This window comes from Phocoena phocoena, chromosome 17 (assembly GCF_963924675.1).
Source record: "Phocoena phocoena chromosome 17, mPhoPho1.1, whole genome shotgun sequence".
Lineage (NCBI taxonomy): Eukaryota > Metazoa > Chordata > Mammalia > Artiodactyla > Phocoenidae > Phocoena > Phocoena phocoena.
The window spans coordinates 43,003,205-43,020,340 of record NC_089235.1 but is presented as its reverse complement, the minus strand read 5'-3'; the positions used below and the strand labels follow the sequence as shown (position 1 = coordinate 43,020,340).

The 17,136-nt window shown below is 42.8% G+C and overlaps 1 protein-coding gene across 3 annotated transcripts in view; it reads right to left on the bottom strand.

The window, feature by feature from the left end:
* Positions 1 to 17,136, bottom strand: part of MATN2 (matrilin 2) — a 139,524-nt gene that overhangs the window by 44,800 nt on the left and 77,588 nt on the right. For all 3 annotated transcript variants that reach the window (XM_065895091.1, XM_065895092.1, XM_065895093.1), the window contains exon 5: positions 12,589 to 12,711. In XM_065895091.1, the coding sequence (XP_065751163.1) occupies positions 12,589 to 12,711 (123 nt within the window). The remainder of the gene's footprint in view (positions 1 to 12,588; positions 12,712 to 17,136) is intronic.

Below are 17,136 nucleotides of genomic sequence, written 5' to 3'. Positions count from 1 at the left end.
ATGATGTTAGCTGATAGTTTTTTCATTGATGCACTTTATCAGGTTGAGGCAGTTCTCTTCATTCCTAGGCTGCTGAGAGACTTTTCTTTTTTTAATAGTAAATGAATGTCAGGTCTTGTCCAGTGCTCTTTTTGTATCTGTTGACTTGGATCATATAGTTTCTGCTTTTTAGTATGTTAATGTTTTAAATTTCATTTGAATGTTAAATCATCCTTGAATTCCTGGGATAAATCCCACTTGTTCATGAGGTATTATCATTTTTATATATTGTGGAATTTTATTGCTAAAAATAATTAAAGATCTTTTGCATGTATTTCATGAGGGATATTTGTGTGGTTTTCTCTTTTTCTTTGGCTGCACCATGCTGCATGCTGGATCTTAGTTCCCTGACCAGGGATCGAACCGGTGCCCCCTGCAACGGAAGCACGGAGTCTTAACCACTGGACCACCAGGGAAGTCCCTGGTTTTCTTTTCTGGTAATGTCTTTTTCTGGATTTGGTATTTGGGTAATGCTGGCCTTATAGAATAAGTTGAAAAATGCTCCTCCCTCTACTGTTTTCTGGAAGAATTTGTATAAACTTGGTATTTGTTCTTCCTCAAATGGTAGAATTTGGCAGAATTTACCAGTTAAGCCAACTAGCCCTGGAGATGTCTTTGTGGGAAGGTTTACAAGTACAAGTTCAATTTCTTTTAATAGATAGAGGCCTATTCAGATTATCTATTTCTTCTTGAGTTAATTTTAGGAGTTTGTGAATCCAACAACACATAGAAAACATCATACACCATGACTAAGTTGGCTTCATCTCAGGATCACAAGGATGTTTCAACATATGCAAATCAATCAGTGTGATACACCACGTCCACAAAAGAAGACAAAAACCACATGATATCTCAACAGATGCAGAAAAAGCATTTGATAAAATTCAATATCCATTCATGATAAAAACTCTTACCAAAGTGGGTATAGAGGGAATGTATCTCAACAGAATAAAAGCTATTTATGACTAACCCACAGTCAACATAATACTCAACAGTGACAAGCTGAAAGCCTTCCTGCTAAAATCTGGAACATGATAAGGATGCCCATTCTCATCACTTCTATTTAACATAGTACTGGAAGTCCTAGCCACAGCAATCATATAAGAAAAAGAAATAAAAGGTATCCAAATTGGAAGGGAAGAGGTAAAATTCTCATTATATGCAGATGACATGATACTATATACAAAAAACCCTAAAAATTCCACACAAAAGCTACTAAAACTTATAAACAAATTCAGCAAGGTAGTAGGATACAAGATTAACATACAGAAGTCGGTTGCATTTCTTTACACTAACAATGACATATCAGAAAGTGAAAGTAGAGAACAATCCCTTGGGGACTTCCCTGGTGGTACAGTGGATAAGACTCCATGCTCCCAATGCAGGGGGCCCGGGTTCGATCTCTGGTCAGGGAACTAGATCCAACATGCATGCCACAACTAAGGAGTCAGCGAGCCACAACTATAAAGCCCATATGCTGCAACTAAGGAGCTGGCAAGCCGCAACTAAGGAGCCCGCCTGGTGCAACCAAATAAATAAATAAATATTTAAAAAAAGAAAGAAACAATCCCTTTTAAAATTACATCAAAAAAGATAAAATACTTAGAATAAACCTGACCAAGGAGGTGAAAGATTTATAGGCTGAGAACTATAAAACATTGATAAAGGAAACTGAAGATGATTTTAAAAAATGGGGACTTCCCTGGCGGTCCAGTGGTTAAGACTTCGTGCTCCCAATGCAGGGGGCACGGGTTTGATACCTGGTCGGGGATCTAAGATCCCATATGCCACACAGTGTGGCCAATAAATAAATAAATAAATAAATAAAGGGAAAGTATCCCATGCTCTTGGATTAGAAAAATTAGTATTGTTAAAATGGCCATACTTGCCAAAGCAATCTACATGTTTAATGTGATCCCTATCAAACTACCCATGAGATTTTTCACAGAACTAGAACAAATAATCCTAAAGTTTATATACAACCGTAAAAGACCCAGAATTGCCACAGCAATCCCGAGGGAAAAGAACAACGCAAGAGGCATAACCCTCCCAGACTTCAGGCAGTACTATAAAGCTAGAGTAATCAAAAGAGCATGCTATAAAAAGAAATGAAATTGAGTTATTTGTAGTGAGGTGGATGGACCTAGAGTCTGTCATACAGAGTGAAGTAAGTCAGAAAGAGAAAAACAAATATCGTATGCTAACACATATATATGGAATCTAAAAAAAAAAACAAAAGTCATGAAGAACCTAGGGGCAGGACGGGAATAAAGATGCAGACCTACTAGAGAATGGACTTGAGGACATGGGAGGAGGGAAGGGTAAGCTGGGACAAAGTGAGAGAGTGGCATGGACATATATACACTACCAAATGTAAAACCGATAGCTAGTGGGAAGCAGCCGCATAGCACAGGGTACTTGGTGCTTTGTGACCCCCTAGAGGGGTGGGATAGGGAGGGTGGGAGGGAGATGCAAGAGGGAAGAGATATGGGAACATATGTATATGTATAGCTGATTCACTTTGTTATAAAGCAGAAACTAACACACCATTGTAAAGCAATCATACTCCAATAAAGGTATTTTAAAAAAAAAAGAGCATGCTATTGGCACAAAAACAGACATTTGGATCAATGAAATAGAATAGAGAGCCCAGAAATAAACCCCCACACGTATGGTCAATTAATCTTCAACAAAGGAGGCAAGAATATAGAATTGGGAAAAAGTCTCTTCAGCAAGTGGTGTTGGGAAAGCTGGACAGCTGCATGTAAATCAATGAAGTTAGAACACACCCTCACACCATACACAAAAATAAACTCAAAATGGCTTAAAGACTTAAATATAAGACAAGACACCATAAAACTCCTAGAAGAGTACATAGACAAAACATTCTCTGACATAATCGTACCAATGGTCAGTCTCCCAAGGCAATAGAAATAAAAGCAAAAAGACCCAAATGGGACCTAATCAAACATAAGCTTTTGCACAGCAAAGGAAATCATAAAGAAAACAAAAAAACAACCTATGGACTGGGAGCAAATATTTGCAAATGATGTGACCAACAAGGGCTTCTAAAATATACAAACAGCTCATACAACTCAATAATAAGAAAACAAACAACCCAATCAGAAAGTGGCCAGAAGAGAGAAATAGACATTTCTCCAAAGATGACATACAGATGGCCAACAGGCACATGAAAATATGGTCAACATCACTAATTATTAGAGGAATGCAAACCAAACCACAGTGAGGTATCACCTCACACTAGTCAGAATGGCCACCATTAAAAAGTCTACGAATAAAATGCTGGAAAGGTTGAAAAGGAAACCCTCCTATACTGTTGGTAGGAACATAAATTGGTGTAGCCACTATGGAGAACAGTATGGAGGCTCCTCAGAAAACTAAAACTAGAGTTGCCATATGATCCAGCAATCCCACTCCTGAGCATATATACAAACAAAACTGTAATTCAAAGAGATACATGTACCCTTGTATTCATAGCAGCACTATTTACAATAGCCAAGACATGGGAAAAAGTGTCCATCGACAGATGAATGGATAAAGAAGACATGGTACTTATTTCCAATGGAATGTTACTTAGCCATAAAAAAGAATGAAATAATGCCATTCGAAATTACATGGATGGACCTAGAGATTACCATACTAAGTGAAGTAAGTCAGAAAGAGAAAGACAAATACCATATGGTATCACTTATATGTGGAATCTAAAATATGACACAAATGAACTTATCTATGAAATGGAAACAGACTCACAGACACAGAGAACAGACTTGTGGTTGCCAAGGGGGAGGGAGGGTTGGAGAAGGGTGGATTGGGAGTTTGGGATTAGCAGATGCAAACTATTATATATAGAATGGATAAACAACAAGGTCCTATTGTATAGCACAGGGAACTATATTCAGTATCCTGTAATAAACCATAATGGAAAAGAAAAAACAATTAGCAGTTTGGGTCTTTCAAGGAATTTGTCTATTTAATCTAAGTTGCTGAAGTTATTGGCATAAATTTGTTTATCATTTTCCCTTATTATCCTTCCAATGTTTATAGGATCTGCAGTGATGTCCACTCTCTCATTCCTGATATTGGTCATTTGTGTCTTCTCTGTTTTTTCCCCCCTGACCAGTGCGGCTAGAGATTCATAAATTTTACTAATTTCAAAAAACCACTTTTTGATTTTACCAGTTTTCTCTGTTGGTTTCCTATTATCTATTTCTTTAATTTCAGCTCAGATATATACTTCCTTTCTTTGAATGTCTATTAACTTTGTGAAAAAGTGTTAACCTCACTATTCACTAAGTCATTCAATAAATATTCTCTGAACATCTACCATGGGCCAGGCAATGAAATCAGCAGCGGGCAAAAGTACAGCCCTTTCCTTCATGGAGCTTATAGGAGTCACTTATACATAATCTCTTATAATGGAACAGATTGTTCATTAATCAAATAACACCAACAAACATACATTTGTAAGTTGGACATACATAATTTTATGAAGAAACGGTAACTAAAGACATGATAATAAATAAAGCAATGAGAAAAAGTTTTCTCCTAGTAAATTAACAAAAAGTTTTTAAATCAGGCAATTTGGGCTTTCCGGGTGGCGCAGTGGTTAAGAATCCGCCTGCCGATGCAGGAGACACACGTTCTAGCCTTGGTCCGGGAAGATCCCACATGCCACGGAGCAACTAAGCCCGTGCGTCACAACTACTGAGCGTGTGCTCTAGAGCCTTCGAGCCACAGCTACTGAAGCCCGCGTGCCTACAGCCCCGTGCTCTGCAACAAGAGAAGCCACTGCAATGAGAAGCCCGCACACCGCAACGAAGAGTAGACCCCGCTCGCCGCAACTAGAGAAAGCCTGCACACAGCAACGAAGACCCGACGCCACCAAAAATAAATAAATTTATTTTAAAAAATCAGGCAATTTTATGGTATAGTATAAAAAAATGGTACAAAGTTTTTGGAAAATAATTTTGTAATATACATCAAAAGCCTTAAAAATGTTAATAGCCTTTGACTCAATAAATTTCCTTTCATGTTTTGTTCCTAAGAAAATGATCAGAAATGCAAAGATTTATAGGCAAGAACATTTATCACAATACAATTTGAACAGCCAAAATAGTGCTGAACAAACTGTGATACATACATCTGATAGGATATTACGCGGACATTAAAATGCTTTTGATAAAGTTTAAATGACATGTGAAAATGCTCATGATTTAATGTTATACTCTATGATCTCAACTCTATAAAAATATATACATAAGCATTAAAAAGAAAGACCAAGAGAAATGTAGCAAATCAGTATTAACAATGGTTATTGCTGGGTGATAAGATTACAGATCATTTTATACAATTTCATTTCTATACTATCCAGTTTTCTACAATGAGTCTATATTACTTTTGCAATTAGAAAAGGTGTTAAAAATAAATATACACATACATAATTGTGAGACTAGTTGCCATGGAAAATGGCAGAAATAAAATAGAAAAAAGAACGGTGTGGGAGGTGCCCAGTAATTTGGAGAAGAAAATAATCAGGGAACATTGCTAGGAACAATATTTATAGCTTCTGATGTCTATACCTGACACACAAGATATAGGCAAACAAACAAAGCCTGTTTGGGAGCTCAGCATAGGGGAGTGACCATGAACTCCTAGGGATCGCTGGAATTTGGGGAGATAGGAAGCGAATGTATGACTGTGGAGAGGGCAAGCTGTATGCACTATGGACCATAACACCTGCCTCACCATCTCTCACTCTAATCTAGTCATATGGACTTTCTTGCTGTCCCTCAACACTGCCAGGCATCACAGTTTCTGCCTCAGGGCCTTTGCACCAGTGCTGTTTCCTCTGCTTCAAAAGTTTCCTCCTTCCCTCACCTGCTTCAAGTTTTTGACCTAAATGTCACTTTCTTGTTGAGACTTGTAATCCTCTGTTAGCCTGCTCCAATAGAATGTACGCTCCATAAGTACAAGAGGTTCTTGGTCTGTTTTATTTACCACTGCATTCCCAGTATCTACAAATGTGTCTGGCACATAGTAGGCGATCAACAGGTATTTGTTGAATAAATAAATGGTTACTGGTACTACTCTTAATGGAGTGTTTTGTGAAAGTTTAGATGTGTAAACACTGCCCACTAAGAACCAACAAGGAGTCACTAAGAACAGAAGACAGCTCGTGAACCCTCCTTGATGCTCCTGGCCAGGCTGTTTAAACACTTCCCTCCAGGAGGATCTCAGCTCAGACATTCGGCCAGTTATGAACTCAACCAATGACTCTTTCATCCAGCACACATTTCTCCATCCGGTCTATGGGGCATGGGGATCTCTTTAGCAAATTGATGGAATGTCTGTTAGAGTCTAGATAGTTGCTTCCACATTTTCCATGCCTGGCTAGTCTACTAAATGAAATAAAATTATTCGGATATGACTCATTCTTAGTGAACAGGAAAATGTGAGAAGCTTAATTTGTCCTGTTGGTCTCAAAGTGCAAGGAAGTAGTGATCAGGTCAGTGTAAGGAATCACTTTCTAAGAGTCAGAGCTGTACAAAGTGAAATGCGCTGCAGGGGGTGTAGTAAGTGTCCTGTCAGTAGGGGTATTCAAGTGGAGGCTGGATGATGACACAGTGAGGATACTGTAGGATGGGTGGTTGGGCTAGAAGTAGGTTGAACTTGAGGTCTCTTTCAACTGAGAGTCTTCTTTTTAAAGAAAACACATTTATTTTCTTTTCCATTATCATTTATCACAGGATATTGAATATAGTTCCCTGTGCTATACAGTAGGTCCTTGTTGTTTATCCATTCTATATATAATAGTTTGCATCTGCTAATCCCAAACTCTCAATCCACCCTTCCCCAACCCTCCCTCCCCCTTGGCAACCATAAGTCTGTTCTCTGTGTCTGTGAGTCTGTTTCCATTTCGTAGGTAAATTCATTTGTGTCATATTTTAGATTCCACATATAAGTGATACCATATGGCATTTGTCTTTCTCTTTCTGACTTAGTTCACTTAGTATGATAATCTCTAGGTCCTTCCATGTAACTGCAAATGACATTATTTCATTATTTTTTATGGATAAGTAATACTCCATTGTATAAAGGTACCACATCTTCTTTATCCATTCATCTGTCAGTGGACATTTAGGTTGTTTCCGTGTCTTGCCTATTGTGAATAGTGCTGCTATGAACATAGGGGTAACTTTGTGTGTGTGTGTGTGTGTGTGTGTGTGTGTGTGGTATGCAGGTCTCTCACTGTTGTGGCCTCTCCCGTTGCGGAGCACAGGCTCTGGACGCGCAGGCTCAGCGGCCATGGCTCACGGGCCCAGCCGCTCCGCGGCATGTGGGATCTTCCCGGACCGGGGCACGAACCCGTGTCCCCTGCATCGGCAGGCAGACTCTCAACCACTGCGCCACCAGGGAAGCCCAGGGGTAACTTTTTAAATTATAGTTTTGTTTGGATATATGCCCAGGAGTGGGATTGCTGGATCATATGGCGACTCTATTTTTACCAACCGAGAGTCTTTGATTCATGCACACAGGTCTTACGAAAGCAAGTGGCATATTGCAGGCTGTAAGAAGATACTGGGGCTCAGCAGGTTAACAACAAGCTGGCCAGGAACCCCAGAGACTGATACATTCTAGTTCGTCTATTGCCGATGCAGTAAAAAATTATTTCCTATGTCTGTGTTTCATTTTTTTGTTTTACATCTTTATTGGGGTATAATTGCTTTACAATGGTGTGTTACTTTCTGCTTTATAACAAAGTGAATCAGTTGTACATATGTTCCCATATCTCTTCCCTCTTGCGTCTCCCTCCCTCCCACCCTCCCTACCCCACCCCTCCAGGCGGACCCTGTGTTTCATTTTTAATGCAAGTATTAATATTCATTTGGTACCTTGTGAAAGCACTCCTATTTGAAAAATAAGGAGAGAAATGTCAACCAAGTTATCAATGGAGCCTGAAAAATAATGATCTCAAAGCCAGTAAGTAATAAACAGGAAGATGCAAAATACGATGTCAACAACTGCCCTTATTCAACATTACAGGTGTTAGATGATTGAGCATTAGACATGAAACCCACAGTCTCCTTGATACCAAAGACACAAATCCCTGTCTCCTGAAAAGACCCTGAGCATCTGAGAATGTTCTCGTGCCAGTTCGGGAGTAACGGTTTCTATGGACCTCTGAAAATCTTGTCCCCATAATATTCAGCAATTCCACTTCTAAGTATATGCCCAAGAGCTGAAAGCAGGGACTTGAACAGATACGTGTACACCCATGCTCATAGCAGCATTATTCATAATAACCAAGAGGTGGAAGCAACACAGGAGGATGAATGAACGAAATGTGGTGTATACATACATGGAATATTATTCAGCCTTAAAGAGGAAGGAAATTGTGACACATGCTACATCATGGATGAAACTTGAGGACATTATGCTAAGTGAAATAAGCCAATCACAGAGGGACAAATATTGTACGATTCCACTTGCAATAGGTACCTAGAGTAGCCAAATACATAGAGACAGAAAGTAGAATGGTGGTTGCCAGGGGTGGTGGGGAAGAAAGGGGAGGGGGGCATTATTATTTAATGGGTACAGAGTTTCAGTTTAGGGAGATGAAAAAGTTCTGCAGCTGGATGGTGGTGATGGTTGTACAACAGCATGAATGTACTTAATGCCACTGAACCGCACACTTAAAAATGGTTACAACGGGGCTGCCCTGGTGGCGCAGTGGTTGGGAGTCCGCCTGCCGATGCAGGGGACACGGGTTCGTGCCCCGGTCCGGGAAGATCCCACATGCCGCAGAGCGGCTGGGCCCGTGAGCCATGGCCGCTGAGCCTGCGCGTCCAGAGCCTGTGCTCCGCAACGGGAGAGGCCACAACAGTGAGAGGCCCGCGTAACGCAAAAAAAAAAAAAAAAAAAAAATTGGTTACAATGGAAAATTTTATATTATGTATAGTTTACCACAGTAAAAAAAAAAAGTCTTGCTAATATTTTGCAAATTGATGGCACCTGCATATTCCTACCCTTCTCCCCTCTAGAAAATATTCAGATGGATTTGTATGGGATGCTTTAGGGTAAAGAACTGAACACTACTTACATATTTTAATTATATGATTTGTTCAGGAACATAAAGCTCTATTATGTACATTTTGGCTTAATCATAAATTAATCATGCTTGGTATATTACATTGACAAGTCTATATTTTTTAGACAATAATTGCACACTTACTAGTTGGATTCGCTTTCAAATATACTTTTGGTTAAAAATAGAGACTCAGGGGCTTCCCTGGTGGTGCAGTGGTTAAGAATCCACCTGCCAATGGAGGGGACACGGGTTCAAGCCCTGGTCTGGGAAGATCCCACATGCCACGGAGCAACTAAGCCCGTGCGCCACAACTACTGAGCCTGTGCTCTAGAGCCCGTGAGCCACAACTACTGAGCCCGCGTGCCTAGAACCCGTGCTCTGCAACAAGCAAAGCCACCGCAATGAGAAGCCCGTGCACCGCAACGAAGAGTAGCCCCCGCTCACGGCAACTAAAGAAAGCCTGCGCACAGCAGCGAAGACGCAAGGAAGCCATAAATAAATAAATAAATTTATTAAAAAAAATAGAGACTCAAATTTAAGGAACTGAGTTTCTTTTACTTCATCTTCTGCAAGTTGATGAGGAACGGGAAAAACCTGTTTTAAATCTCTCAACATCACAGCAGCAGCCAGGCTGTGACTTGGCGGGAAGCTGATGTGATACTTCATTAATTAAAAAGAGGATCCCTGCCTTGATTCTGAGCTTTCACCTCCATCCTGTGTTTGTGTCCTCTTAACTGGTCCCTATTTCTCAGTTTGTGTTCCTGTTTTTGTCAGAGATCTGGAGCATTCCCAAGTGTCTTGGTTCTTACAGCTGAACTGCCTTATTCCCTACTCTCACAGCCTTCCAAGTCCTCGGTGGGGGGGCGGGGGGTTCTATTCTCTTGCCAGTCCCTTCCCCAGGTCTGGCTCCCTGCCCCGCCCCCAAGCATAGCAGGAAGGGGACCCTTCTAGGGGACTCATCTCCCGGAGGCTGATTGCCCAGCACTCTTCTCTGCCCACACATTGGTGGGGGGGCCCACTTCTGGGTCTTGACTCCAACAGGGCCCAGAGACAGCTGAACTGCCAGGCTCCGTGCCTAGCTGGTGAGACCTCACAGCTGGACCAGTCCCTCCCCTGACTCTCAGCTGGAACTCCTCTCCCAGGTCCCCTGCACAGCACCATCTACTTCTAGGGTCTCCCTGCTTGTACCGTCCTGGGGCTTGTCATTCTCCACATCCCGTGAGATTCAGGATAGGTGACATGTTGATGGTGAGGCCCTGGGAACAGGGGCTGGCGGTGAGGTCAGGTGACCTTCCCAGCCAGGGAAGGAGTGCTACAGAGGCAGGAAGGAGACTGGAGAGGATACATGTGTCCCTCCAGGCCTTGTCCCAGGGCGGCAGCCGCATCCCCACCTCTTCTCGTCCAACTGGCCTCCTCCTTCCCTTAACTCCTACCATGAGTCTTGTCTGTGTCACCCTGGGAGCCTTTGGTCATATAACACCTTGCAGGTGACTGAGCTGCTCTGTGTGGCTTGTGTTCCCAAGCAGCCTCCAGCAGAAGTCTTGAATTTTGAATTTTTTAGGCATTATTAAACTTACCCCAGGCACATGGTATATGCTCAATAGATCCCAATTTAAAGTCTTTTTGAAGCCAGTGTCATCCCTTCAAGAATTTGCTTGTCACCAGGCCACGTGCTAAATGGTTTAGATGAATTCTCTCATTTACCTTCAAGACAACACCATGGAGTAGGCGGTATTATCTCCCCTATTACAGCTGAGGCAACTGAGGCATAACTTGCCCAAGATCATCCAGCAAGGGCTTCCCTGGTGGTGCAGTGGTTGAGAGTCCGCCTGCCGATGCAGGGGACGCGGGTTCGTGCCCCAGTCCGGGAAGATCCCACGTGCCGCGGAGCGGCTGGGCCCACGAGCCATGGCCTCTGAGCCTGCGCGTCTGGAGCCTGTGCTCCACAACGGGAAAGGCCAGAACAGTGAGAGGCCCGCGAACCACAAAAAAAAGGATCATCCAGCAAAAATGCAGATGCACTGGGATTTGAACTGCCCTCAGCGGCATGTGGCCTCCCCTTTGATGGACAGAACTGACTCTTCAGCCCAGCAGCCACAACTCCCTGAACGCTACCCCGGCCCAGGCCGCTGGCTCATAGCTCAGAATATTCAGAAAGGAAGGGAGGCTAGAAACAGAACAGTCCATTCACTCTTTCTCTTATTCGGTCAATAAGCAACCGTAGGCCAGCTGTGGACATGGGTCTGCCTGGCTGATATGTTTGCACATCTTTCCTCCTCCTGGCCACCTACATCTCACTCTTCTTTACCTGGTGAAGGATGGCTCTGCCTTCGACTCAGCCGAGATATCTCCTCCAGGAAGGACCTGGCCTTGTTCACTGCTATTGGCATGTGGTTTGGGGTCCAGAAATGTATGTTTTGACTTCCTGTGCCCCTTACAGTTTTATCCTAGACCCCTGCCTCTAACTCTGGTGCTTATAAACTGTTGATATGCAGGGAGGGACTGAAAAGCAAGTTGATGTTTCAGGAGTTTTGGGGGGACGCTTTTTAAAAACTATGCAGGCATATCCTGCCTTACATAATAGATGTAGTTAGAAAGGTTGTGGGTACATGAACTTTTTATGAATTGAAATCCTGTTTTCTCACTGACGGACGTTTCAGAGGTGACTTTATTCTAAATTGCTATTAAATGTCACTTTTTAAACGTGCTGGGCCCCAATACTTTGAAAACAAACTTTCTCAAGTGAACCTTTCTATAGGGTGATAATTATCCATACACAATCCCTTCAGTGCTCTGACATATCTTTACATTTAAAAGAATGTTTTTGGGATCCTTTTACAAAACGAACGACCACCGTCAGTTTATAAATTGTTATGGTCAAGATTTGGGGAGCTCAAATTAATTCTGATGTGGGTGCGTATAGTTAAAATAGAACTAAACAGCTCAAACAAAAACTGAGCAGTTCTCTGCAAAATGCCCTCCACCAACTCCTCCCCCACCCAGGGGCAACCACAGGCAACTCCTTTTGGCTCAGAGATTTCCCTTTACTTGTGTGGAGTCAGAGCTGCAGCCCACAAGCCACAAAGCTTCAGTGAAAGTATTTCTTAAGCCCTGTTAACACTGGTGGGCACAGGCAGGCTGAGCCAGCATGAAGTAAGATGGTCTGATTGTCAGCACGCTCTGTAGATGCTGGAGGAACACTCCGACATGTGGTCTCTGATCAAAGATACATACTGTTGTCAGACGCTGTGAAGGGTGACACTGAGATAGAGTGGGCTACGGTCTCAGGACAAGTTAAGAAAGGCCTGACAAAGGAGGAATAGGGCAGAAGGTAAAAGGCCCCCTAACCCCAGCACATAATCCTGTGCTTGGAAGACTTCCTCAGCCACAGTGCTTGTAGCAGTAGCATCAAAAACTGTGTGTGTATGTGTGTAACTTACTTGTGCATGTTTTCTTATCCGGGTTAAGAGCAAATCCTTTAGGGCACCGGCAAAAGTAGGAGCTGTCGGTGTTTACACACTCATGTTCACATCCGTGGTTTTCTGAGGTACAGTAGTCCACAGCTGTAAAGATTAAAACACAGAGTTTAAGTAGAAACACAAACAGAGGTAAAGGGCATTGTAGAATGGAAACATACTTATAACAAATATAAGTAAGGATTAATATTTTTGCCCCCAGAAAAGGATGGATAAATAAATATGAATCTAAAACCTCCCTTCTGAAAAAAAAAATCAGGAGTCTGGATCAGACAATTCATATCAGAAGATACTAAAGAACTTACAGGACTTCCCTGGTGGCTCAGTGGTTAAGAATCCGCCTGCCAGAACTATTTACAATAGCCAGGACATGGAAGCAACCTAGGTGTCCATCGACAGATGAATGGATAAAGAAGGTGTGGCTCATATATACAATGGAATATTACTCAGCCATAGAAAGAAACGAAATTGAGTTATTTGTAGTGAGGTGGATGGACCTGGAGTCTGTCATACAGAGTGAAGTAAATCAGAAGGAGAAAAACAAATACCGTACGCTAACACATATATATGGAATCTAAAAAAAAAAGTGGTTCTGAAGAACCTAGGGGCAGGACAGGAATAAAGACGCAGGTGTAGAGAATGGACTTGAGGACACGGGGAGGGAGAAGGGGAAGCTGGGATGAAGTGAGAGAGTGGCATTGACATATATACACTACCAAATGTAAAACAGACAGCTAGTGGGAAGCAGCCGCATAGCACAGGGAGATCAGCTCGGTGCTTTGTGACCACCTAGAGGGGTGGCATAGGGAGGGTGGGCGGGAGACACAAGAGGGAGGGAATATGGGGATATATGTATACGTATAGTTGATTCACTTTGTTATACAGCAGAAACTAACACAACAATGTAAAGCAATTATACTCCAACAAAGATGTTAAAAAAAGAAAGAATCTGCCTGCCAATGCAGGGCACACGGGTCCAAACCCGGGTCCGGGAAGATCACACATGTTGCGAAGCAACTAAGCCCGTGTGCCACAAATATTGAGCCTGCACTTTAGAGCCCGCAAGCCACAACTACTGAAGCCCGCGCACCTAGAGCCTGTGCTCCACAACAAGAGAAGCAACCACAATGAGAATCCCACGCACCGAAACGAAGAGTAGCCCCTGCTCGCTGCAACTAGAGAAATCCCTCGTGCAGCAATGAAGACCCAACACAGCCAAAAATTAATTAATTAATTAATTAATTTAAAAAAAAATCCAATGGTGGCAAGGGAGCATGGAAACAGAGTCCGATCATTAATAGTGGGTGGCATTATGAACTGATAAAAATTCTTCTGGAAGGACATTTGACAATATTTACTCTGGAAATGTGGCCCCAAGAAATAATTGAAAAAAAGGAGGAAATTAACTATACAGAATAAGCTATTTATAGCAGCATTATTTACAGTGACCAAAAAATTAGGAAAATAAGATGAACATTTAATAAGGATAAATGGTTTAGTAAGTTACGAGAAAATGTGCTGGCCTACTTCTCATTAATCCTACAAATATTCACCGAGCACCTACTCTGGGCCTGGCCCTAATTTAGGTGCTAAGGATGGAACAGATAACAAAACAGACAAAAACTCCAGTCCTAGAGAAGCTTCCATTTGGATGGTGGTGGTAGATAAAAAAGAAAACAAACAAGTAAAGAACACAGTCTCTTAGAAGGTGGAGAGTGTTCTGCAGAAAAATAAGATGGCACAAAGGAATAGAGACTGTGGCAGGGTGGGTGAGAGTGAGGGTATGATGTAATAGCAGTGGTCAGGAAGGTGGCAGTTGGGCAGAGTCTTGAATGAGGTATGGGCCCTGTGGATATCTGCGAGGGAGCGTCCCGGGCAAAGGGAACAACAACAGGTGCAAAGGCCCAGAGGTGGGAATATGCCTGGTGAGCTGGAGAATCAGCAAAGAGGCCAGAGTGGCTGGAGCAGAGAGGGGTGAGAGGTGAGAACAAGTGCAGATCAGGAGGGACTGTAGAGCCACTGCCAGGACTTTGGCTTTTACTCTGAGTGATTAGGGAGTCTCTGGAGGGTTCTGAACAAAGGAATCAAGAATAGACCATAGCAGGCAAATGTGACAGTAGAAAACCAGCTAGGAAGCTAGTACAATAATCCCAGTGAGGAACTGGAGGGGGGGGTGGGAGGTAAACCAGAACAGTGCAGGAAGAGGTGGGGCGGAGAGAGAGGGGTGGTCCTCTGGGTTGAGGTGTGTCCCCCTATAAATATACCTGTGAATGTGAACTTATTTGGAAGTAGGGTCTTTGCAAATACAATCAAGGTAAGATGAGGTCATTCGTCTGGGGCCTAATCGATTATGACTGGTGTCCTTATAGGAAGAGAAGAATGCCACGTGAAGACAGATGGGAGTGATGCAGCTGTCAGCTGAGGAGTGCCGGGGACCAACACCCACCGTCAGAAGCAAGGAAGGGTTCTCCCCTACAAGGTTCAGAGGGGGCATGGTCCTGCCAGCACCTTGATGTCAGACTTCCAGCCCCCAGAGCTAGGAGGCAATACATTTCTGTTGTTTTCAGTCACCTGGTTTGTGATTCTTTGTTGTGGCAGCCCTAGAGAACTGTCAATAACACACCAGGTTGAAAGTGGGGTCAGTAAGATTCCTGTCAGATTAGAGGTGAGGTGAGGGAAAAAGGGAGGGATTAAGGCGGACTCAGGGATGGGGAAGGTGCAGGTTTTGCAGGGAACGCTCAGGAGTTCCATTTGGGGCAGTAGGTAGTTATTAACATTATAATTCTAACATAACTATAAATAGGAAGACAATTACGATTTGGTGAAAGAAGTAGATCTGAAAGTTGCATATTTACAGTGATTATATCCAGGTAAAATATGGCTCTAAGGCAGAACCTGAAAATTAGAAATAAAAATGCTTGCTGTGTAGGCAAGATCGTAGGATTAAGGATGATATTTTTTTTTCCTAAAAAAATGTTTCCCTCTATATAATGATGTAGGATATCTGAATATCAAAACTTTGTAAATAATAAGGAAATGGAACCTGCAAATCAATACACACGCACAATTTAAAAAAGCAAAGCCACGCATTGAGAAGACATTACATACTTAACACAGTAATCAAAAGATGCGAGGGGAAAAGCTAAAGAGTTTTAAAGGGTAATGACATGTGTTGTTTATTCTTTAGCTCCCAGGCTTCATTAAGTTTCTGTTAAGTTATTGATTTTTTGTAACTTCACTCCCTAAAGAGTTCTAATAGCACCTCATATTTGTGATTTTAATACGCAAGCAATTTTGGTGGGAACAGTGCATTCATACAGTCTTAGGATCTGAATATCATGGACGTTAGCCAGTTCCTGGAGTTGAGTCAAAATATAAATTTTGAGCTAGCACCAGATCCTTCTAAAAGTTAATGTCTCATCTTTCAAGAACCAATGTATCAGGACTTCCTTAGTGGTCCAGTGGTTAAGAGTCCACGCTCTCAGTGCAGGTGGCCTGGGTTCGATCCCTGGCCGGGGAGCGAGATCCCACATGCTGCAACTAAGAACCCGCATGCCGCAACTAAAAGATCCCACGTGGGGCAACGAAGATCCCGCACATGGCACCGAAGATCCCACATGCTGCAACTCAGACACAGCGCAGCCAAATAAATAAATATTAAAAAAAAAAAAAAGAATTACTGTATCATTAAACAAATAACTGGAGACACTGAGGGCACAGATAAAGGATACCAAGCCCTGGCACGTGCCCCAGGCCACATGTCACAGGAGTGGGCCTTGCTGTAGCCCACGCTAACCTGTATTAGCAGGAGACACTCCCCATCTGCAACCTCCTTGTGCTGGGCCTGAGCTGCCATCTTGCAAATCTCCCAACCCCTGATATGGGTGTCTGCTGTCAGTCAGCTGCGCCCACCTCAGGCCACCCACTCGTTAGTATCCCTTCCAAACAGAAGAGCTGCTAATCTACCTGACACAAACGTTCCACGCCCCTGACAGCACCACGATGATGAGTGGGCAGGTCACTGTACCTAAAAGGCTGAAACTCAGACTCTGACTCTCTCTCTCTCGAACTTCCTCTTCCACACCATGGAGTATAATCTCTGTGCCCAGCTCTCAGAGAGACACTGGCCCCATATCAGACTGGGGAGAGACTAGAAACTTTGCTTAGACCTAAAGTCTAAGCCACATACTCCAATCTCGTCTTTTTTCCCAGAATGCTCTAGAGCACAGTATCCGATATTGGATGAGGTGTTAATAAAGTTGCACAGAAGCAGCTCTTTTAATTGACCTCCACTCAACCAACTTCCGATCAATCACTGCTTTTCATGCCCTCTGAAAATATGGGACCTGATGCCCAGAACACGCTAAATGCTCAAGGTTATTGGAACCCCTGTGCTTTCGAATACCTGTGTACTTCCCTTGTTGGCTGGGCTGCATGCTTATTCTTTCTTTCTTTCTTTATTTTTGGCTGCATTGGGTCTTCATTGCTGCACGCAGGCTTTCTCTAGTTGCG